The sequence below is a fragment of the Cervus canadensis genome, chromosome 5, assembly GCF_019320065.1.
Source record: "Cervus canadensis isolate Bull #8, Minnesota chromosome 5, ASM1932006v1, whole genome shotgun sequence".
Classification (NCBI taxonomy): Eukaryota; Metazoa; Chordata; class Mammalia; order Artiodactyla; family Cervidae; genus Cervus; species Cervus canadensis.
This window is the reverse complement of record NC_057390.1, coordinates 89370246-89385810: the sequence shown is the minus strand read 5'-3', so window position 1 is coordinate 89385810 and position 15565 is coordinate 89370246. Positions and strand designations below refer to the sequence as shown.

General features: G+C 39.0%; 2 protein-coding genes across 5 annotated transcripts in view; both read right to left on the bottom strand.

The window, feature by feature from the left end:
- Nucleotides 1-15565, bottom strand: part of RABGAP1 (RAB GTPase activating protein 1) — a 162530-nt gene that overhangs the window by 58427 nt on the left and 88538 nt on the right. The window contains exon 1 of one of the 4 annotated variants that reach the window (XM_043469495.1): nucleotides 15013-15093. The exons of the other annotated variants lie outside the window; for them this stretch is intronic. The gene's annotated coding sequence lies outside the window, so the exon portion shown is untranslated. Of the gene's footprint in view, nucleotides 1-15012; nucleotides 15094-15565 lie in introns of those variants that run through there. 4 annotated transcript variants of the gene reach the window in all.
- On the bottom strand, nucleotides 9226-15126 carry GPR21 (G protein-coupled receptor 21). Its single transcript, XM_043469506.1, has 2 exons — nucleotides 15013-15126; nucleotides 9226-14588 (listed from the first exon to the last, which is right to left on the bottom strand). Exon 2 carries the CDS (start codon nucleotides 14188-14190, stop codon nucleotides 13141-13143), a length of 1050 nt encoding a protein of 349 aa, XP_043325441.1. The 5' UTR covers nucleotides 14191-14588; nucleotides 15013-15126; the 3' UTR covers nucleotides 9226-13140.

The following is a 15565-nucleotide window of genomic DNA, read 5'->3' as shown; positions in this document are numbered from 1 at the left end:
AGATGATAACTAGGAACTGCTCAGTACAGGACCACAGGTAATACAGTGCTATAACACCCTAATTTTCTACTCTAGTGATATGTTCTAAACCTACACTTCCTGATTTCATTCTGTTAAAACTTACCTACCTCTCCCTAAATGTGCTCTATGCTTTTCATAAAAAAATAATACACAAACTTAGTTGTAAAGGTCAAACAGCACAAAGCCTACAAAGAAAAAGAACAGACCTCTCACACTTCACACTATTCCCTGCTGCCAAAAGGCAACAATTTCCACATTTTTAATTTTTTAGCTGTTTTTTTTTTAATTTCTGAAGAAAATGTGTAATTGCAACTTTTTGGCTTTTTGGAAAAATAGTGTTTCTAGTATGGGAGGTGATACTGTGGCTCTGTTACAGTCCCAACCCAACCTACCCTCCCACACATACTTCCCTATCCTCATCCTGACACTCAACATAACTTTGCTACAATTTTTGGCTAAATCAATATTGTTCAGAACTGAATCACAGAATATATATCATGATCAAATTTCCTTCTTTAATTTTCTACTTTTTCTAAAGTTACTAATTATGAGTTTTTTTACTTCAGTGTTCTATGTATCTGTTATTTGTAAGGCAGGTAAATATTTTGAGACCCCAAATATCTCAAAATGGGTTTTACCCTCACACTTGAATGAAAGTTTGACTGGGCATAAAATTCTAGGTTAAAAATCACTTCTTAAAATTTTGAACTTATTCCCAATTATTTTCTTGCTTCAATGTGATAGGAAGTCCAACATGGTAGGATGTTTCTACAGCCCCGTCCCTACTCAAGACCAAGATACCTTTAGGGTTTTCTTTATCCTCAGTTTTCTGAAATTTTATGATTTGCCATTACAAAGTCTTTTTTTATTACATTAAGCTGGTTGGTCCTTTACATTGTTGTTGCTGTTCAGTTGCTAAGTCATGTTAGACTCTTTTCACCCCATGCACTGCAGCACAACAGGCCTCCCTGTGCCTCACCAACACCCAGAATTTGCCCAAGTTGACATCCCTTGAATCACTGATACTATCCAACCATCTCATCCTGTTGCCCTCTTCTCCTTTTGCCTTCAATCTTTCCCAGCATCAGGGTCTTTTCTAATGAGCTGGTTGTTTGCATCAGGTGGCCAAAGTATTAAGAACTTCAGCATCAGGGCTTTCAAAGAGTATTCAGAGGCTGACTTCCCTTTGGATTGACTGGTTTGATCTTACTGTCCAAGGGACTCTCAAGAGTCTTCTCTAGCACCACGGTTTGAAAGCATCAATTCTTTGGTGCTCAGCCTTCTTTCTGGTCCAACTCTCACATCCATAAGTGACTACTTCCTTTTCATTATGTAAACTCATACCCTTCAGTTGATAAATTTCTCTTGTGATATTTGAGAATGTCTCCATTCTTCTTCTCTGTTTCTGAAAGTTTTCTTAGTCAGATATTGGACCCCTTTGATCACGTTTCTAATTGTCTTGCTTTCATCTACTTTACCGTTTTTTGTTTCACTATTTGGTCTATCTCAATTTTATCTTCCAACTTTTCTAATTTTTAAAAATGTCTGAATATATTTTTAATCTCAAGAGCTTTCTTATTCTCCTGTTTTTTTTTTTTTTTTTTAAATGGCATCCTATTTTCTTTAATGCTTGGACTTCCCTGGTGGCTCAGATGGTAAAGCATCTGCCTACAATGCTCGAGACCCAGATTCAAACCCTGGGTCGGGAAGACCTTCTGGAGAAGGAAATGGCAACCCACTCCAGTATTCTTGCCTGGAAAATCCCATGGACGGAAGAGCCTGGTAGGCTACAGTCCACGGGGTCACAAAGAGTCAGAAACGACTGAGCGACTTCACTTTCACTTTTCTTTAATGGAAGCAAAATCATCCCTGAAAATATTTAGTTATAAATACTGGATTTTGGGGGGGTGGGTTTCTTCTGTGACTTGCATTGCCTCTGCTTCCTCTGATTTGTTTTGGGTTTTGCACATTTATGATACATATTCTCAAATCTATTCATAAGACTTTCTCTCATTGACTACTGATATTAAAATATAAGGAATAAAAATCAACTGGAAGCCTTAGATGCATGAGTGGGATTCACTGACTGATGGGCATCAACTTAAAGTGATGGGCCTGTCCAGTCCGTTTGAACTGAGAGCCCTCAAATACCGGCCCCCAGACTGGACTCCTCTTATCTCCTGCTTTAGAAAGTTTAAGGTTGACTAAGAGCATTCTAGAAGTGTAATGGGAAGAGGATGTTTTTGTTGTGTAGTTGCTCAGTTGTGTAAGACTCTTCTGTGAGCCCCGTGAACTCTAGCCTGCCAGACTCCTCTGTCCATGGATTTCCCAGGCAAGAATACTGGAGTGGGTTGCCATTTCCTTCTCCAGGGATCTTCCCAACCCAGGGATTGAACCCATGTCTCCTGCACTGGCAGATGTATTCTTACCACTGAGCCACCAGGGAAGCCCAGGAAGAGGATACTGATTAACAAGCAGACATTCTCTTGACACTCAGGTTTTCGACAAGGTGTTTTAGGCACATTCTCAGCTATGCCCGGCATCTGGAACATCTGTGGCTCAATCTCTGAAGAGTAACTTTCCCGTCTTCTGCTGGGACGGTGAAAAACCAGTTGTCTGCTAGGGCCAGCTTGGGATGGAGATCAAGGTAGTGGGTGACGGTACGTAAGTGTGCTTTCAAAAAACTTTCTAACAGTTGTTTCATTTTCAGCTTCATGCTACTCTCTGCCTGTAGAGGCATATCAAGAATCTAATTTCCACCTATTTATTGGGTTTTATGGGCAGATTAGTTTGACTCTTTTTGTCCCTCCTCCATGACTTTAGAATTCAGCTTTGTCAATTCTGCAGTCAGTTACCACTTGTCTGCTGGGTTTCTATAACCCCAAATTTTCTTGGGTTCATGCATCTGCCAATACCTCTACTCCTCTTCTCTTTGTCCATATGTATTATACTTCTGCTATTTTTGTAGTGGATCAAACCAGTCAGTCCTAAAGGAAATCAGTCCTGAATATTCACTGTAAGGACTAATGCTGAAGCTGAAACTCCAATACTTTGGCCACCTGATACAAAGAACTGACTCCTTGGAAAAGACCCTGATGCTGGGAAAGTCTGAAGGCAGGAGGGGAAGGGCACGACAGAGGATGAGATGGTTGGATGGCATCACTGACTGGATGGACATGAGTTTGAGCAAGCTCCAGGAGTTGGTGATGGACAGGGAGGGCTGGCATGCTGCAGTCCATGGGGATGCAAAGAGTCGGACATGACTGAGCAACTAAACTGAACTGAACTGATTGTGGAGTTAACAGAAATAAACATGCATACTAAATCTGCTAATATTTAGTAGAATCCTGTCACATGTTTTCCAAGTATAGAAGTTAGTTGATATATTGATAAAAGTTTCTTAATCTCTCTAAACCTAAGTTTCCTCACCTGTTTTATATATGTATATATAAACAAAAAATAATAAAGCCCTACCCGATAGGTTTCTGTGACAGTTACATGAGGTAACAATGTAGGTTCTGAAGTCAGAAAGACTTGGGTTTGAATCCCATATCTTCTATCATTAACTGCTTGACTCTGGCTACTCCAAACCTCACATTTCTCATCTTTGTAACGGGGTTAATAATATGAATCACTAGCTCAGAGACTGTTGGAAGGATTAAATAAGACAAAGTTTATAAAATTCTTCTGAAGCATAGTAAGACTCTGTTAACAATTATACTGTTGCCCATAATGCTTTATACACCTAAAATTACACACCCAAGCACATATATACACTGCCTATCAGCCTTTAAGTCTTCTTCAGGACTTGACTGAATAAAGCCAAACTCCAACTCCTCTGCAAAAACAAGATATAACAGGAAAGGAGAATGAATTAGGAAGTAGGCAGTCTGAGTATTGTCGCAAATGGTTATGTGGCCACTGGACTGTTTTCCTATTGGTAAAAAGAGAATCAGAATAAATGATCTATAATGTCTTTTTCAGCTCAAATGATCTTCCCTGTCTCCTTTGGGGATAATATGACTTTCAAAAATTCAATGTTTCTAATAACCTGATACTGTTAATTTTTATAGGTATTTTCATAGATCTTGTTTTTCCAACTAGATAGTACATATTTGCTCTATGAAAACCAAGATGAGTTGCTTCCCCAAGTTAACAAGTAATGAGGTCACTCTTTGAATATGAAATCAGAAAACAAAGTTTTATGGTAAAAGTGATATATACAACCACCTCAAAAAGAATGAGTTAGAAGGTAAGACTTTAAATTTGCAAGGAAATATACTAAAAGGTAAGTAACAAAAAAGTTAATTTAACTAAAGAATATGTCAATTAGAAGGTCAATGCTAAAAGTACAACTTTCATCAGGATCCCAATGACCAGGTTTTCTGATCACAGAGGCAGAATATCAGGCTTAGTCTTATATCAGGAAAAGTTCATGTTACAGAACCATATTCTGAGATTTCATTTGCACCAAGCAACATTCTGAATATGGCCTGGCTTCCCATGAAGACCAATCAAGAGAGGAAGATTGCTCCCTACTGCCAGCACTGATTTCTTATTTTAAACTAATGAAGTAACATGATCTTAAACACTGGCAAATCCCATGGACCCCGGCGGGCTATAGCCCATGGAATTGCAGACAGTCGGACACGACTGGCCACAGACGTGCACAAGGACCCACACACGGACCCACCCCAAGAAACAGACCCATGGTATGCCAACTGTCCCACCAGTAGGCTTGGTAAATTTACCCAGATAGTCACTCTGTGAAGCCTTTTGAAAAACGGATCACAGAATTTTTCCATATGTTACATGTAAAAACTATGAAGTTTCATAAGAAAGTAATCATGTGATCCTTCTCTAAATCCCTGAGGCCAGCTAGCAATACTGGCATCTAATAGAGCTAGCTACGTAAGTGCTTCTTGATTGCTTCTTAAACTTCCCCTAAAAGCCAGTTATGGCATGATACAATTTTCCATACCCTACAGCAGAATCATCCTCTTCATGGATCACAGCCTTGTCATGGTGAATGGGCTTATGTAACTTAATGAAAATGCCATGCCATGCAATGTCACCCAAAATGGATGGGTCACAGTGAAGAGTTCTGACAAAACGTGGTCTACTGGAGGAGGAAATGGCAACCTACTCTAGTATTCTTGCCATAAGAACCCCAGGAACAGCATGAAAAGGCAAAAAGATATGATACCTGATTAACTGCCCAGGTCGAAAGGTGTCCAGTATGCTACTAGGGAAGACCAGAGGGCAACTACTAATAGTTCCAGAAAGAAATGAAGTGGCTGGGCCAAAGTGGAAAAGGTGCTCAGTTGTGGATGTTATCTGATGGTGAAAATAAAGTCTGATGCTGTAAAGAACAATATTGCATAGGAACCTGGAATGTAAGGTCCATGAATCAAGGCAAGCTGGATGTGGTCAAGCAGGAGATGGCAAGACTGAACACTGACATGTTAGGAATCAGTAAACTAAGCGGACCGGAATGGGTAAATTTAATTCACATGACCATTATATCTACTCCTGTGGGCAAGAATCCCTTAGAAGAAATGGAGTAGCCCTCATAGTCAACAATACTTGGGTGCAATCTTAAAAATGACAGAAGATCTCAGTTCATTTCCAATGCAAAACTTTCAACATCACAGTAATCCAAGTCAATGCCCCAACCACTGATGGTGAAGAAGCTGAAGCTGACTGGTTCTATGAAGATGTACAACACCTTCTAGAACTAACACCAAAATAAGATGTCCTTTTCATTATAGGGAATTGGAATGCAAATGTAGGAAGTCAAGAGATAGCCCATAATAACAAGCAAGTTTGGCCTTAGATTACAAAATGGAGCCGGGCAAAGGCTAACAGTTTTGTCAAAAACACATGCTGGTCACAACAAACACCTTTTTCCAACAACCCAAGAGACGACTCTACACATGGACATCAGTAGATGGTCAATACTGAAATCAGATTGTATAGAGCTTCTTCATACATACATTGCATAGAGCTTCTATACAATACAGTTCTATGTATAGAGCTTCTTCATCTACAAAGAACATAATCAGTCAGCAAAAACAAGACAGGGAGCTGACCTGAGCTCCTTACTGCAAAATTCAGGCTTAAAGTGAAGAGGGGAAAACCACTGGGCCATTCAGTTATGACCTAAATCAAATCCCTTATGATTATACAGTGGAGGTGATAAATAGACTTAAGGGGTGAGATCTGGTAGATAGACTGCCTAAAGAATTACGGACAGAGGTTCCTAACACTACAGGAGGCAGTGACCAAAATTATTCCAAAGAAAACGAAATACAAGAAGGCAAAGTGGTTGTCTGAGGAGGCTTTACAAACAGCTGAGGAAAGAAGAGAAGTGAAATGCAAGGAAGAAACGGAAAGATTTATCCAACTGAATGTAGAATTCCAGAGAACAGCAAGAAGAGATAAGAAGGCCTTCTTAAATGAATGATGCAAATACAGAAAAACAATAGAATGGGAAAGACTAAGAGATCCCATCAAGAAAATTGAAGATGTCATGCAAGGATGGGCACAATAAAGGACAGAAATGGCTAAGAACCTACCAGAAGCAGAAGAGATTAAGAAGAGGTGGCAAGAATATACAGAAGAACTGCACAAAAAAGGTCTTAATTACTCAGATAACCACAATGGTGTGATCACTCACCTAGAGCCAGACATGCTGGAGTATGAAGTCAAGTGGGCCTTAGGAAGCATTACTCCGAACAAAGCTAGAAGAGGTGATGGAATTTCAGCTGAGCTATTTAAAATCCTAAAAGATGATGCTGTGAAAGGGCTGCACTCAATATGTCAGCAAACTGGAAAACTCAACAGTGGCCACAGGACTTGAAAAGGTCAGTTTTCATTTCAATCTCAAAAAAGAACAATATCAAAGAAGCTTCAAACTACCACACAATTGCGTTCATCTCGCATGCTACCAAGGTTATGCTCAAAATCCCTCCAGCAAGGCTTCAGCAGTACGTGAACTAAGAACTTTCAGATGTACAAGCTGGGTTTAAAAAAGGCAGAGGAACCAAAGATCAAAATGCCAACATTCGTTGGATCATGGAGAAAGCAAGGGAATTCCAGAAAAACATCTACTTCTGCTTCACTGACTGCATGGAAGCCTTTGACGGTATGGATCGTAACAAACTGGAAAATTCTTAAAAAGACAGGAGTAACAGACCACCTTACCTGTCTCTTGAGAAACCTGTATAGGAATCAAGAAGCAACAGTTCAAACCAGATATGGAACAATGGGCTGCTTCGACTCTGGCAAAGGAGAACGCCAAAGCTGTATACTGTCACCTTGCTAGTTTAATGTCACGTGAAATGCCAGGCTGATAAATCACAAGTTGGGATCAGGATTGTTGGGAGAAATATCAACCTCAGATATGCAGATACCACCACTTGAATGGCAGAAAGTGAAGAGGAACTAAAGAGCCTCTTGATGAGGGTGAAAGAAGAGAGTGAAAAAGTTGACTTGAAACTCAACATTAAAAAAGCTAAGACCATGACATCCGGTCCCATTACTTTGTGGCAAACAGAAGAAGAAAAATTGGAAGCAGTGACAGATTTTCTTTACCTGGGCTCCAAAATCACTGCGGACAGTGACTGCAGTCATGAAATTAACAGACGCTTGCTCCTTGGAAGAAAAGCTGTGATAAACCTAGACAGCATATTAAAAAGTAGAGACATCACTTTGTCGACAAAGATCCATATAGTCAAAGCTATGATTTTTCCAATAATCATGTACAGACGTGACAGTTGGACCATAAAAAAGGCTCAGCGCCAAAAAACTGAGGCTGGTGCTGGAGAAGACTCTTCGTAGTCCTTTGGACTGCAAAGAGATGAAACCAGTCAATCCTAAAGGAAATCAACCTTGAATATTAATTGGAAGGACTGATGCTGATGCTAAAGCTCCAATACTTTTTGGCCACCTGATGCAAAGAGCCGACTCACTGGGAAAGACCCTGATGCTGGTAAAGATTAAAGGCAAAAGGAGAAGGAGTTGGCAGAGGATGAGATGCTTCGATAGCATCACCGACTCAATGGACATGAAGTTGGGTAAACTCTGGGAGACAGTGGAGGGCAGGGGAGCCTTCTGTGCTGCAGTCCATGGGGTCACAGAGAGTCAGACATGACTTAATGATTGAACAACAACAACAGCAGTACCATAAGCACTTCAGTCTGAATACATGACCAACAGTGTGTTAAGAAAAGAAAGGAAGGAAAGATGGAAAAGTGGTAAAGACCAAGAGAAAAAAGAAAAAAAAAAAGCAAAACCAAAGAATCAGAACAATTTCTTTCACCAAGCTGTCCTATTCTACCATGCTTCTTCTTCCATTGTGGCTGATTTTTACAGCGTACCTTATGTTGATCTAAAGCCAAAATCTTGTACATACTGTGAGAAACTGGCAGTCTGACAGCACTGACTTAAATTCCCTGGGGCTTCCCTAGTGGCTCAGAGGTAAAGAATCTGCCTGTCAATGCAGGAGATGTGGGTATGATCCCTGGGTCAGAAAGATCCTCTGAAGAAGGAAATGGCAACCCACTCCAGTATTCTTGCTTGGGAAATCCCATGGACACAGAAGCCTGGTGGTGGGCTACAGTCTATGGAGTCCTAAGAGAGTCAGACACATCTTAGCAACTAAATAACAGTAACAAAAGGTCCGTTGGCCAAGGTTACTGAATTTTCAGGAGTAAAGTTACCTAGCATATAAATCACACACATTCCCACACTACTTCTTGGTACAAAGATGTTTACTATTATGGAGTCTAGAATGGCCTTGACCATATGAAAAACTGCTAATGGGCTTCAGAATACCCTTTGACCATCACTGCTCTATAATGTCAAGAAGTTATAATAGTGACTAGAAGTGATCATTAGAGAGGGTCATTCATTAGTTCTGTAAAACTTAACAAAACTTCGATATTAAGCCAGGTTCCATGTTAGATTTGGGGGATAAAGGTATGAAGACACACTGAGCCTAGCTTTAGAGACTTTAAAAACAAGGAAAGGGAGTAGATGGAATAGTTTTATGTTGAATTTAAAGCTACTGTCATTTTAGAAAGGTGAGAATTTATCATGCCTCTCTACTTAAATGTGGGATTGGCTTTCAAAGATCTTATGTGGGGTAATACCACACCAACTTGTAAAACTTCCTTAGATATAAAACTATTGGCAGATAAATAATAGTATTCATTTTTATTTGCAAAGCACTTTACATATTACAAAGTTCTTTTACATCCATTATCTAATTCAGTCCTCCAAGTAACCCTGTGAAGGATGAAAGGATTATTATAAGTAGAAAAAACTAAGTGCTTAGAGAAGCCACTAGCCCTTACAAAATGTGTCAATTAGTAACAGAATCACAGATTCTCTGTTCAGAGTTCATTTTACATATCATGATTCCCTTATTACCTAAATTTTGAAGAAAAGCCAAATGAATCATTTACAGCCATAGGAAATGTCTAAAACATTCCTTGGGTCTGCAAAATATATTAATAATATGTATACTTAATATAAAACTTTAACCTGAAATGGAAAAAGTACACAAAAATCAGCACAAATGACTTACGAAGCCTTTAAAATTTTTCCATAATTTGATGATTCTCCCCATCCTTAAACTTCCCCAAATCTCTTCATATAGCAATAAATTCTGGTTTGTCAATAATTTATTTCACAAGTCTTTTATGATACAAAAACACAGAGTCAGTAAAATTCCTACAACATCATCAAAAGCCGATGTTTTAATCAAACCTGAAAAGCTGAGGAAACTCCCAGAAATCACTATACCACCTGGGAACTCATAACCCTGTTGCTTCATTTTCAAGTTCAAAGAGGTGAAGAGTAAATGCATTTAACAGTACAAAAAATTCAAGTTTTCCCAATCCTTAAAATACTGAGACCATTATTCAAGTAAAAAGGAAAAGTCATTTAAAAGGCTCAAAAAAGTATTTATCCAGCAATAAACCTTAAAGAAAATCCTTTTCAAAATGGGATTTAGGGTAAGAACTAACAGGTCCATGAAAAATGCAAATAGCCATTCTGTTGTAAGACAATTTTTTCATTAAAGTGGAATAATTGTCCTTTTGTAATTGCTTTTCCACTCTAAGAGCAAAAAACACACCTTCAGTGAAATCATTGTATTAAAAACACAATTAACTACAGATACAACTAGTATAGTCTTATTTTTAAATTTCCTATGAAATAATTTCAACACAATCACAAAAAGCTTACACTTCCTCTGATATCAGTCATATACCATATAAAGTTAAATAGGCTGTCTTGCCAAAGCCTAGGGTGACTGACTCTAATACTTTTTCTCATTCTCAACCAGTTAAGACTGGTATTTAAACAAAACGTCATTAAATGTTGCAATAAATAGGCCAGGATGAAAAGGTTACTTATAAATACATACAAACTCTGCAAATATATCACACAGAAACTGCCTCAGCCACAGAAGACTGTATGATTGTATCCAGACACATCTCTTCTCCCCAGCATGCACATACCTCAAGAAAACAAAAATTTAAAAGCAGTACAGATAACGAATATGAGAACAGAACTGATACCTGAAAGAAACCTTAGCGTTTACAAGGTCCAATGGTGACAAGATAAACTGGAAAGACATCTGATATTAAGCAAGCCTCATAGAGGGCGGGTGGGGTGGTGGTGCTTTGTTTTCCTTTAAAATTACTATATCTACTTAACTTCTACTTTAGTTTTAGGCTGAGACATTGATAGAGGTTCTAATCTGTGGTGGGCGGGGTGGGGGGGGAACCTCTGACAACATCTAAATTTGGTATTAGGGCAAAAATGTAAAAATCCATTAACAAAAGCTCTTATTAAAAGAATTGTTGCCTTTCCAGTCATTAAAATATCAGTGTGATTAGCCATTTCCAGAAAATTAAACAGATTTCCTCATCTCCATAAAATTTCCACAAAATCTTTTCCAAAAACCTTTCTGTTTTCTCTAAGACAGAACCCTACTGCAAGAAAAAATTAAAAGGGCTCAGTCCTCCCAAAAGTAAAAACTGATGCTAACTGACTAGTAGATTTAACATCAGTTTTCTATAAAAATTAATCTTTATGATTACCATATTGGCAGAACTAAAAACTGACAAGCAAACTGTGCCAATTTGAACAGTTTACATTCTTTAATATATACATGAAAAAAGAGAAATTTAAAAAAAAAATCTGTGCCACTTAAATAAAGGGAAATTATATATAGGTATTTTTCAGAATCTAACAGAAAAGGTTTTCTACTTCAAATGGCAACTTAACAAAGCCACTGTTAACTCGCAATTTCAGTGTGAGTTCTAAATTTTGAAATAACTTAGAACCAAATTTTCAAGCTTTTGGGAAGAACTCAGAATCTGAAATTTAAATATTTATGCTAATACTTGTTCTCTTAAAAATGATTAAGTAGAATGATTTTGAGGTTAAAATCAAATCTCTAAAATCTAACATCCTAAGAATGCTATCCTTTATTTCAAATGGGAGTAAGATGGAAAACCAAACCATATCTGCCTGTTTTATAAATATCCATGTCCTTCCCTGGACTCAAAAATCCACTTTAACCCATTTCCCTTCGTTTTCTTCTATCTTCCATCTCACTGAACACCATTGTCACATTCCTATTACAACATCTAGCCAAAGGCAGAGATCATGCAAGTTCCCTAAAGACTTCCAAAACATTAAAACCAGCAGAAAGCAGAGGAAATACTTTATGCCTGGAGCTGCTGGGAAATCCTTCTTTCCTTTTAGAAAAATAAACTTCTTGCTCTAAACATAACCACTTTGAGAAACCAAACAGCACTATACATACAAATACACAGCACTCTCAATTACTAATTCTATAGATTTTGCTAGTATTTTGGCTAAAAAAAAAAAGCCTGTTTGAGCAAATGAACTGTAACCCAATGATGTTTCTTTTATTCCCCCAGAAAGAGAATAGCACTGGAGACTTACTCAGAATTTCTTCTCTCATTCCTTAACACTAAATATGGATTTCTTAACACTGACTGAAAGAATGCTTTTAAAAAGAATTAGTTGCTACTTTATTTAACTACAAAGAGAACACCTCAATCAATGCCTTCTATTTTAAAACAAGAACTAGTTGAATGTATAGTGTATTTTCTGACTCAAGTTGCTTAGGATGCTTTTCTTCCTGATATTCTAATATTTCAAAAGGTCTCTAGATAAAAAAAGCAGAGAAACTAAAGATACATTTTAATGTATTTTCACCATTATAAAAGTGGTAGCCATAAGCCTATCATTTAATTATTTTTCAGGTTATTAAAATGCATTTGGCTATAAAAGAGAAATCTAACTCAATTCAAATATTCTTAATGTATACACAAAGGCATGGGCAAAAATACTAGAACACAATCACTTTCAGTACATACATCTCTTTAGGTCTCAGTGAAGGATGGCACAAAATATATCTTAGTTTTTTATATAAATTATATAATTTGACTGCACTTTTGCTTCACGATTCAATGCACAAATTTAAAATTAATGTTTCAGTTTTCACATTATTCACTGCATTGAGAATTTTCTCAAGAGAATAAGACAAAACATTCGGCTTTCTGAAGGACAGTGTGGAAACCTGCAGCATAGTTATACCTTGACATACATGAAGGATTCATCACTTAATTACTATACAGTTAATTCATCACTGTATTTTAATATTCCCTATTAAATCAATTGTACATGAAGCCTAAACAGCTGGAAAGAACCCAGAAAAGCACAAGAAAACAAAGACTTTTAAAAATGCTGACGCTTTTCACAACCAGGTTCAGTCATGCCAGCTGGAGAGGTGTTAGATATGGCTTTATTCATTTTTAAATCTGAGAAATACAGTCACTTCCATGACATTATGAACAGCAATTTATCCTCACGGTCCTGATTCTTCTCATTCAAAAGCATTTAAAAAAATCATTTCTGCAAACTTAACAAGGTATTTTGGATGGATCACTTGTTAGCTATTGCTTAGAATCAAATTATTTTGTCCCACATTTCCCAGAGAACTAGAAATACAAAAAGATAAAAAGGAAACACACACACACAAAACACAGAGTGACTCATATTTGAACCACTTCAGACATGAAATCCATTAAGAGGGCCTTTGCTCCGAACTGTGTAAGGGTCCTTAGCTACCATCTGACTTGCACAAGAAGTACACATGGCCCCTGATAGGCGCTTTAGTCCTCTTTGGAAAACACTGTTGGAAAGACTATAAATGACACAGTTGCAGAAACTATTACTAATAGCAAGCCAGGTAGTCAAGAAGGATGCGAAGCGGTTGCTGTGGCCAGTAGAGCTCTCCAATAAGAAGTAGATGATGTATGGTAACCAGAGGATGTAAAATACACTAGTAATTCGGAACAGGACCATGGCATAACGCTTATCAGAACAAGCCTGCACCTCCCCAGTCTCCCCACTTTGGCTGCTGAAGCGGGCTTGCCTTTCGTTGATTTCCTTTGTGTGCTGTTGGCAGATGCGGAAGATGTTGAAATAGGTGAAGCACACAATAAGGGCTGCTGGGGCATACAACATCATCACGATGAACAGGGTGAAGTAGGGGTCGGTGTGCCAGGACTCCGCACACCACTGAAACACATCTCCATGATATCCAGGTTTGCCCCAGTGGAAAAAGGAAGGCAGGAAGACCAGGGTGGAATATAGCCAAATCAGGAAAATACACAGACGTAGTCTCCAGGGTGTAACCAGGGTATTATAGGTTAAAGGTTTAGTGATAGCAATATATCTATCAATGCTGATACAGGCCAGAGAGGCCATGGAGACACTCTTCAGAACTGATACTACAAAACCAAATACTTGGCAAGTCAAGGACTCCTCTACTGGAAGCGGGTAGTGGAGGAGTGATAAAGAAGGGACCAGGCAGCTTACGCCAACCAAGAGGTCAGCATATGCCATAGTCTGGATAAAGTAACTTGTAGTATGGTGGTTCAACAAAGGTGCACAGTGAAATACAAAAATCACAATGATATTGCCAGAAATAATCAACACAGTTAGAAAGACAATAATCAATACTTCCAAAAGGCAAAAATTGACAGTTTCCAAGTAGCCAAATGCCAAGAGGCAAAAAGAGTGGCTGCTCTGATTACCATCCAAGGTAGAGTTCATCTTGAGCTCAGGAGTGATCTTTCACTTCATGCTGCCGCTTGGCTGCTGCCAACAGTTCAAAGGAGCAGCTGCTGTCATTGCGGTCAGCTCTGTGTGTCTGCAATAATGCCCGAGGAGCCTTAGTCCCCAAGCTCGCGATGCTGCCGCTCTGGTGCATTGCCTGCAGTGTAATTCCCCTTTAAATCCTTCTTGGAATAGGGAGTACCAGCAGCAGTTGTCTGGCCAGTCCCAGATGCGGCCATAGTACCAGGTTTACCATACACATAGCACCAGGGGAGTAAGGCAAACTCCCTTCAAGGTACAAGGTCTTCAGCCAGTGAGGGTGGGGGGCAGGGGCAGAAGAGAAGGGAGGAAGGCTAGGACTTCAGCAGGAGTTGTAATGAGTCTCCTCTGAACAGCTGACAGAAGAAAAGGAGAAAGCGTTTTACATTTTGTATCCAATGCCCCTAATCAAGAACCTGGCTAGCTCAGGCTGGTATCCCACCTCCCACTCCATCCCACCCCACCCAGGTCAACTATTCACGCCTACCCTCAGCAGCACCCCCACATAAATGTTTCTTACTTTTCAGAGGAGCCACAGCAACAGCAGGCTTTCATGACCAACATAAAGCAAAATCAATCGCCAGTCAGATCAATCTAACCCCATTGCCTTTCTTTTGAGCTTTTCAGGGGAGAAAAGGAATCTACTTATACCACTTAATTACCACTAATAAAATTAGCCAAGATAACTTAATTTTTTTTTACTGATTCCAATGTAGTATTTTGCCTCTTAGAAAACATTTCAATAGCATTGATCTATCTAGCTCAATTTCTGAGTATTACCTGTAATTCTGCATGCTGCAATCCAAACAAAAGCCACAGAACATCCTTAGCAGAAAGCCTTGCAAAGCAGGAATGTGCCTCAGCCTCGTTTACTGCAGAACTGAGACACAGAGGGAGGGGATAAAGGAGGAGGAGGAGAAATAGGGAGAAGAGGGGGCTTGGGAAAAGGAAGAGGCGGGGGAGGGGAAAGAAGAAAACGCCCGTGTGCGCGCACTCGCTCTGGCATCTTTAGCAGCTCATTAGAATTCACTGCCAGAGAAGTGCTCCCCGATTGCCAGACTGCACAGTGGGGGGATAACTTAATATGCCTGCAGTGCAGCGTCTGAAAGCTGTTTCCTCGTCGGTCTGGAACCCCCCCTTTTCGTAGATTAAGCAGAATTTAGATTGCCAGTAAGAAGAGGAGGTAGGAACCAGGACTGAGTGCAAGCCGGGAACTAGATTGAAACACATTGCCAGAGGGGTAATGGTGAGAGGAAATTCCTATTTCCTTGTAGCATTTCTCACAGAACAAAGAGCAATGTTAAAGAATAAAAGTATGTTAACAGTGCATGAC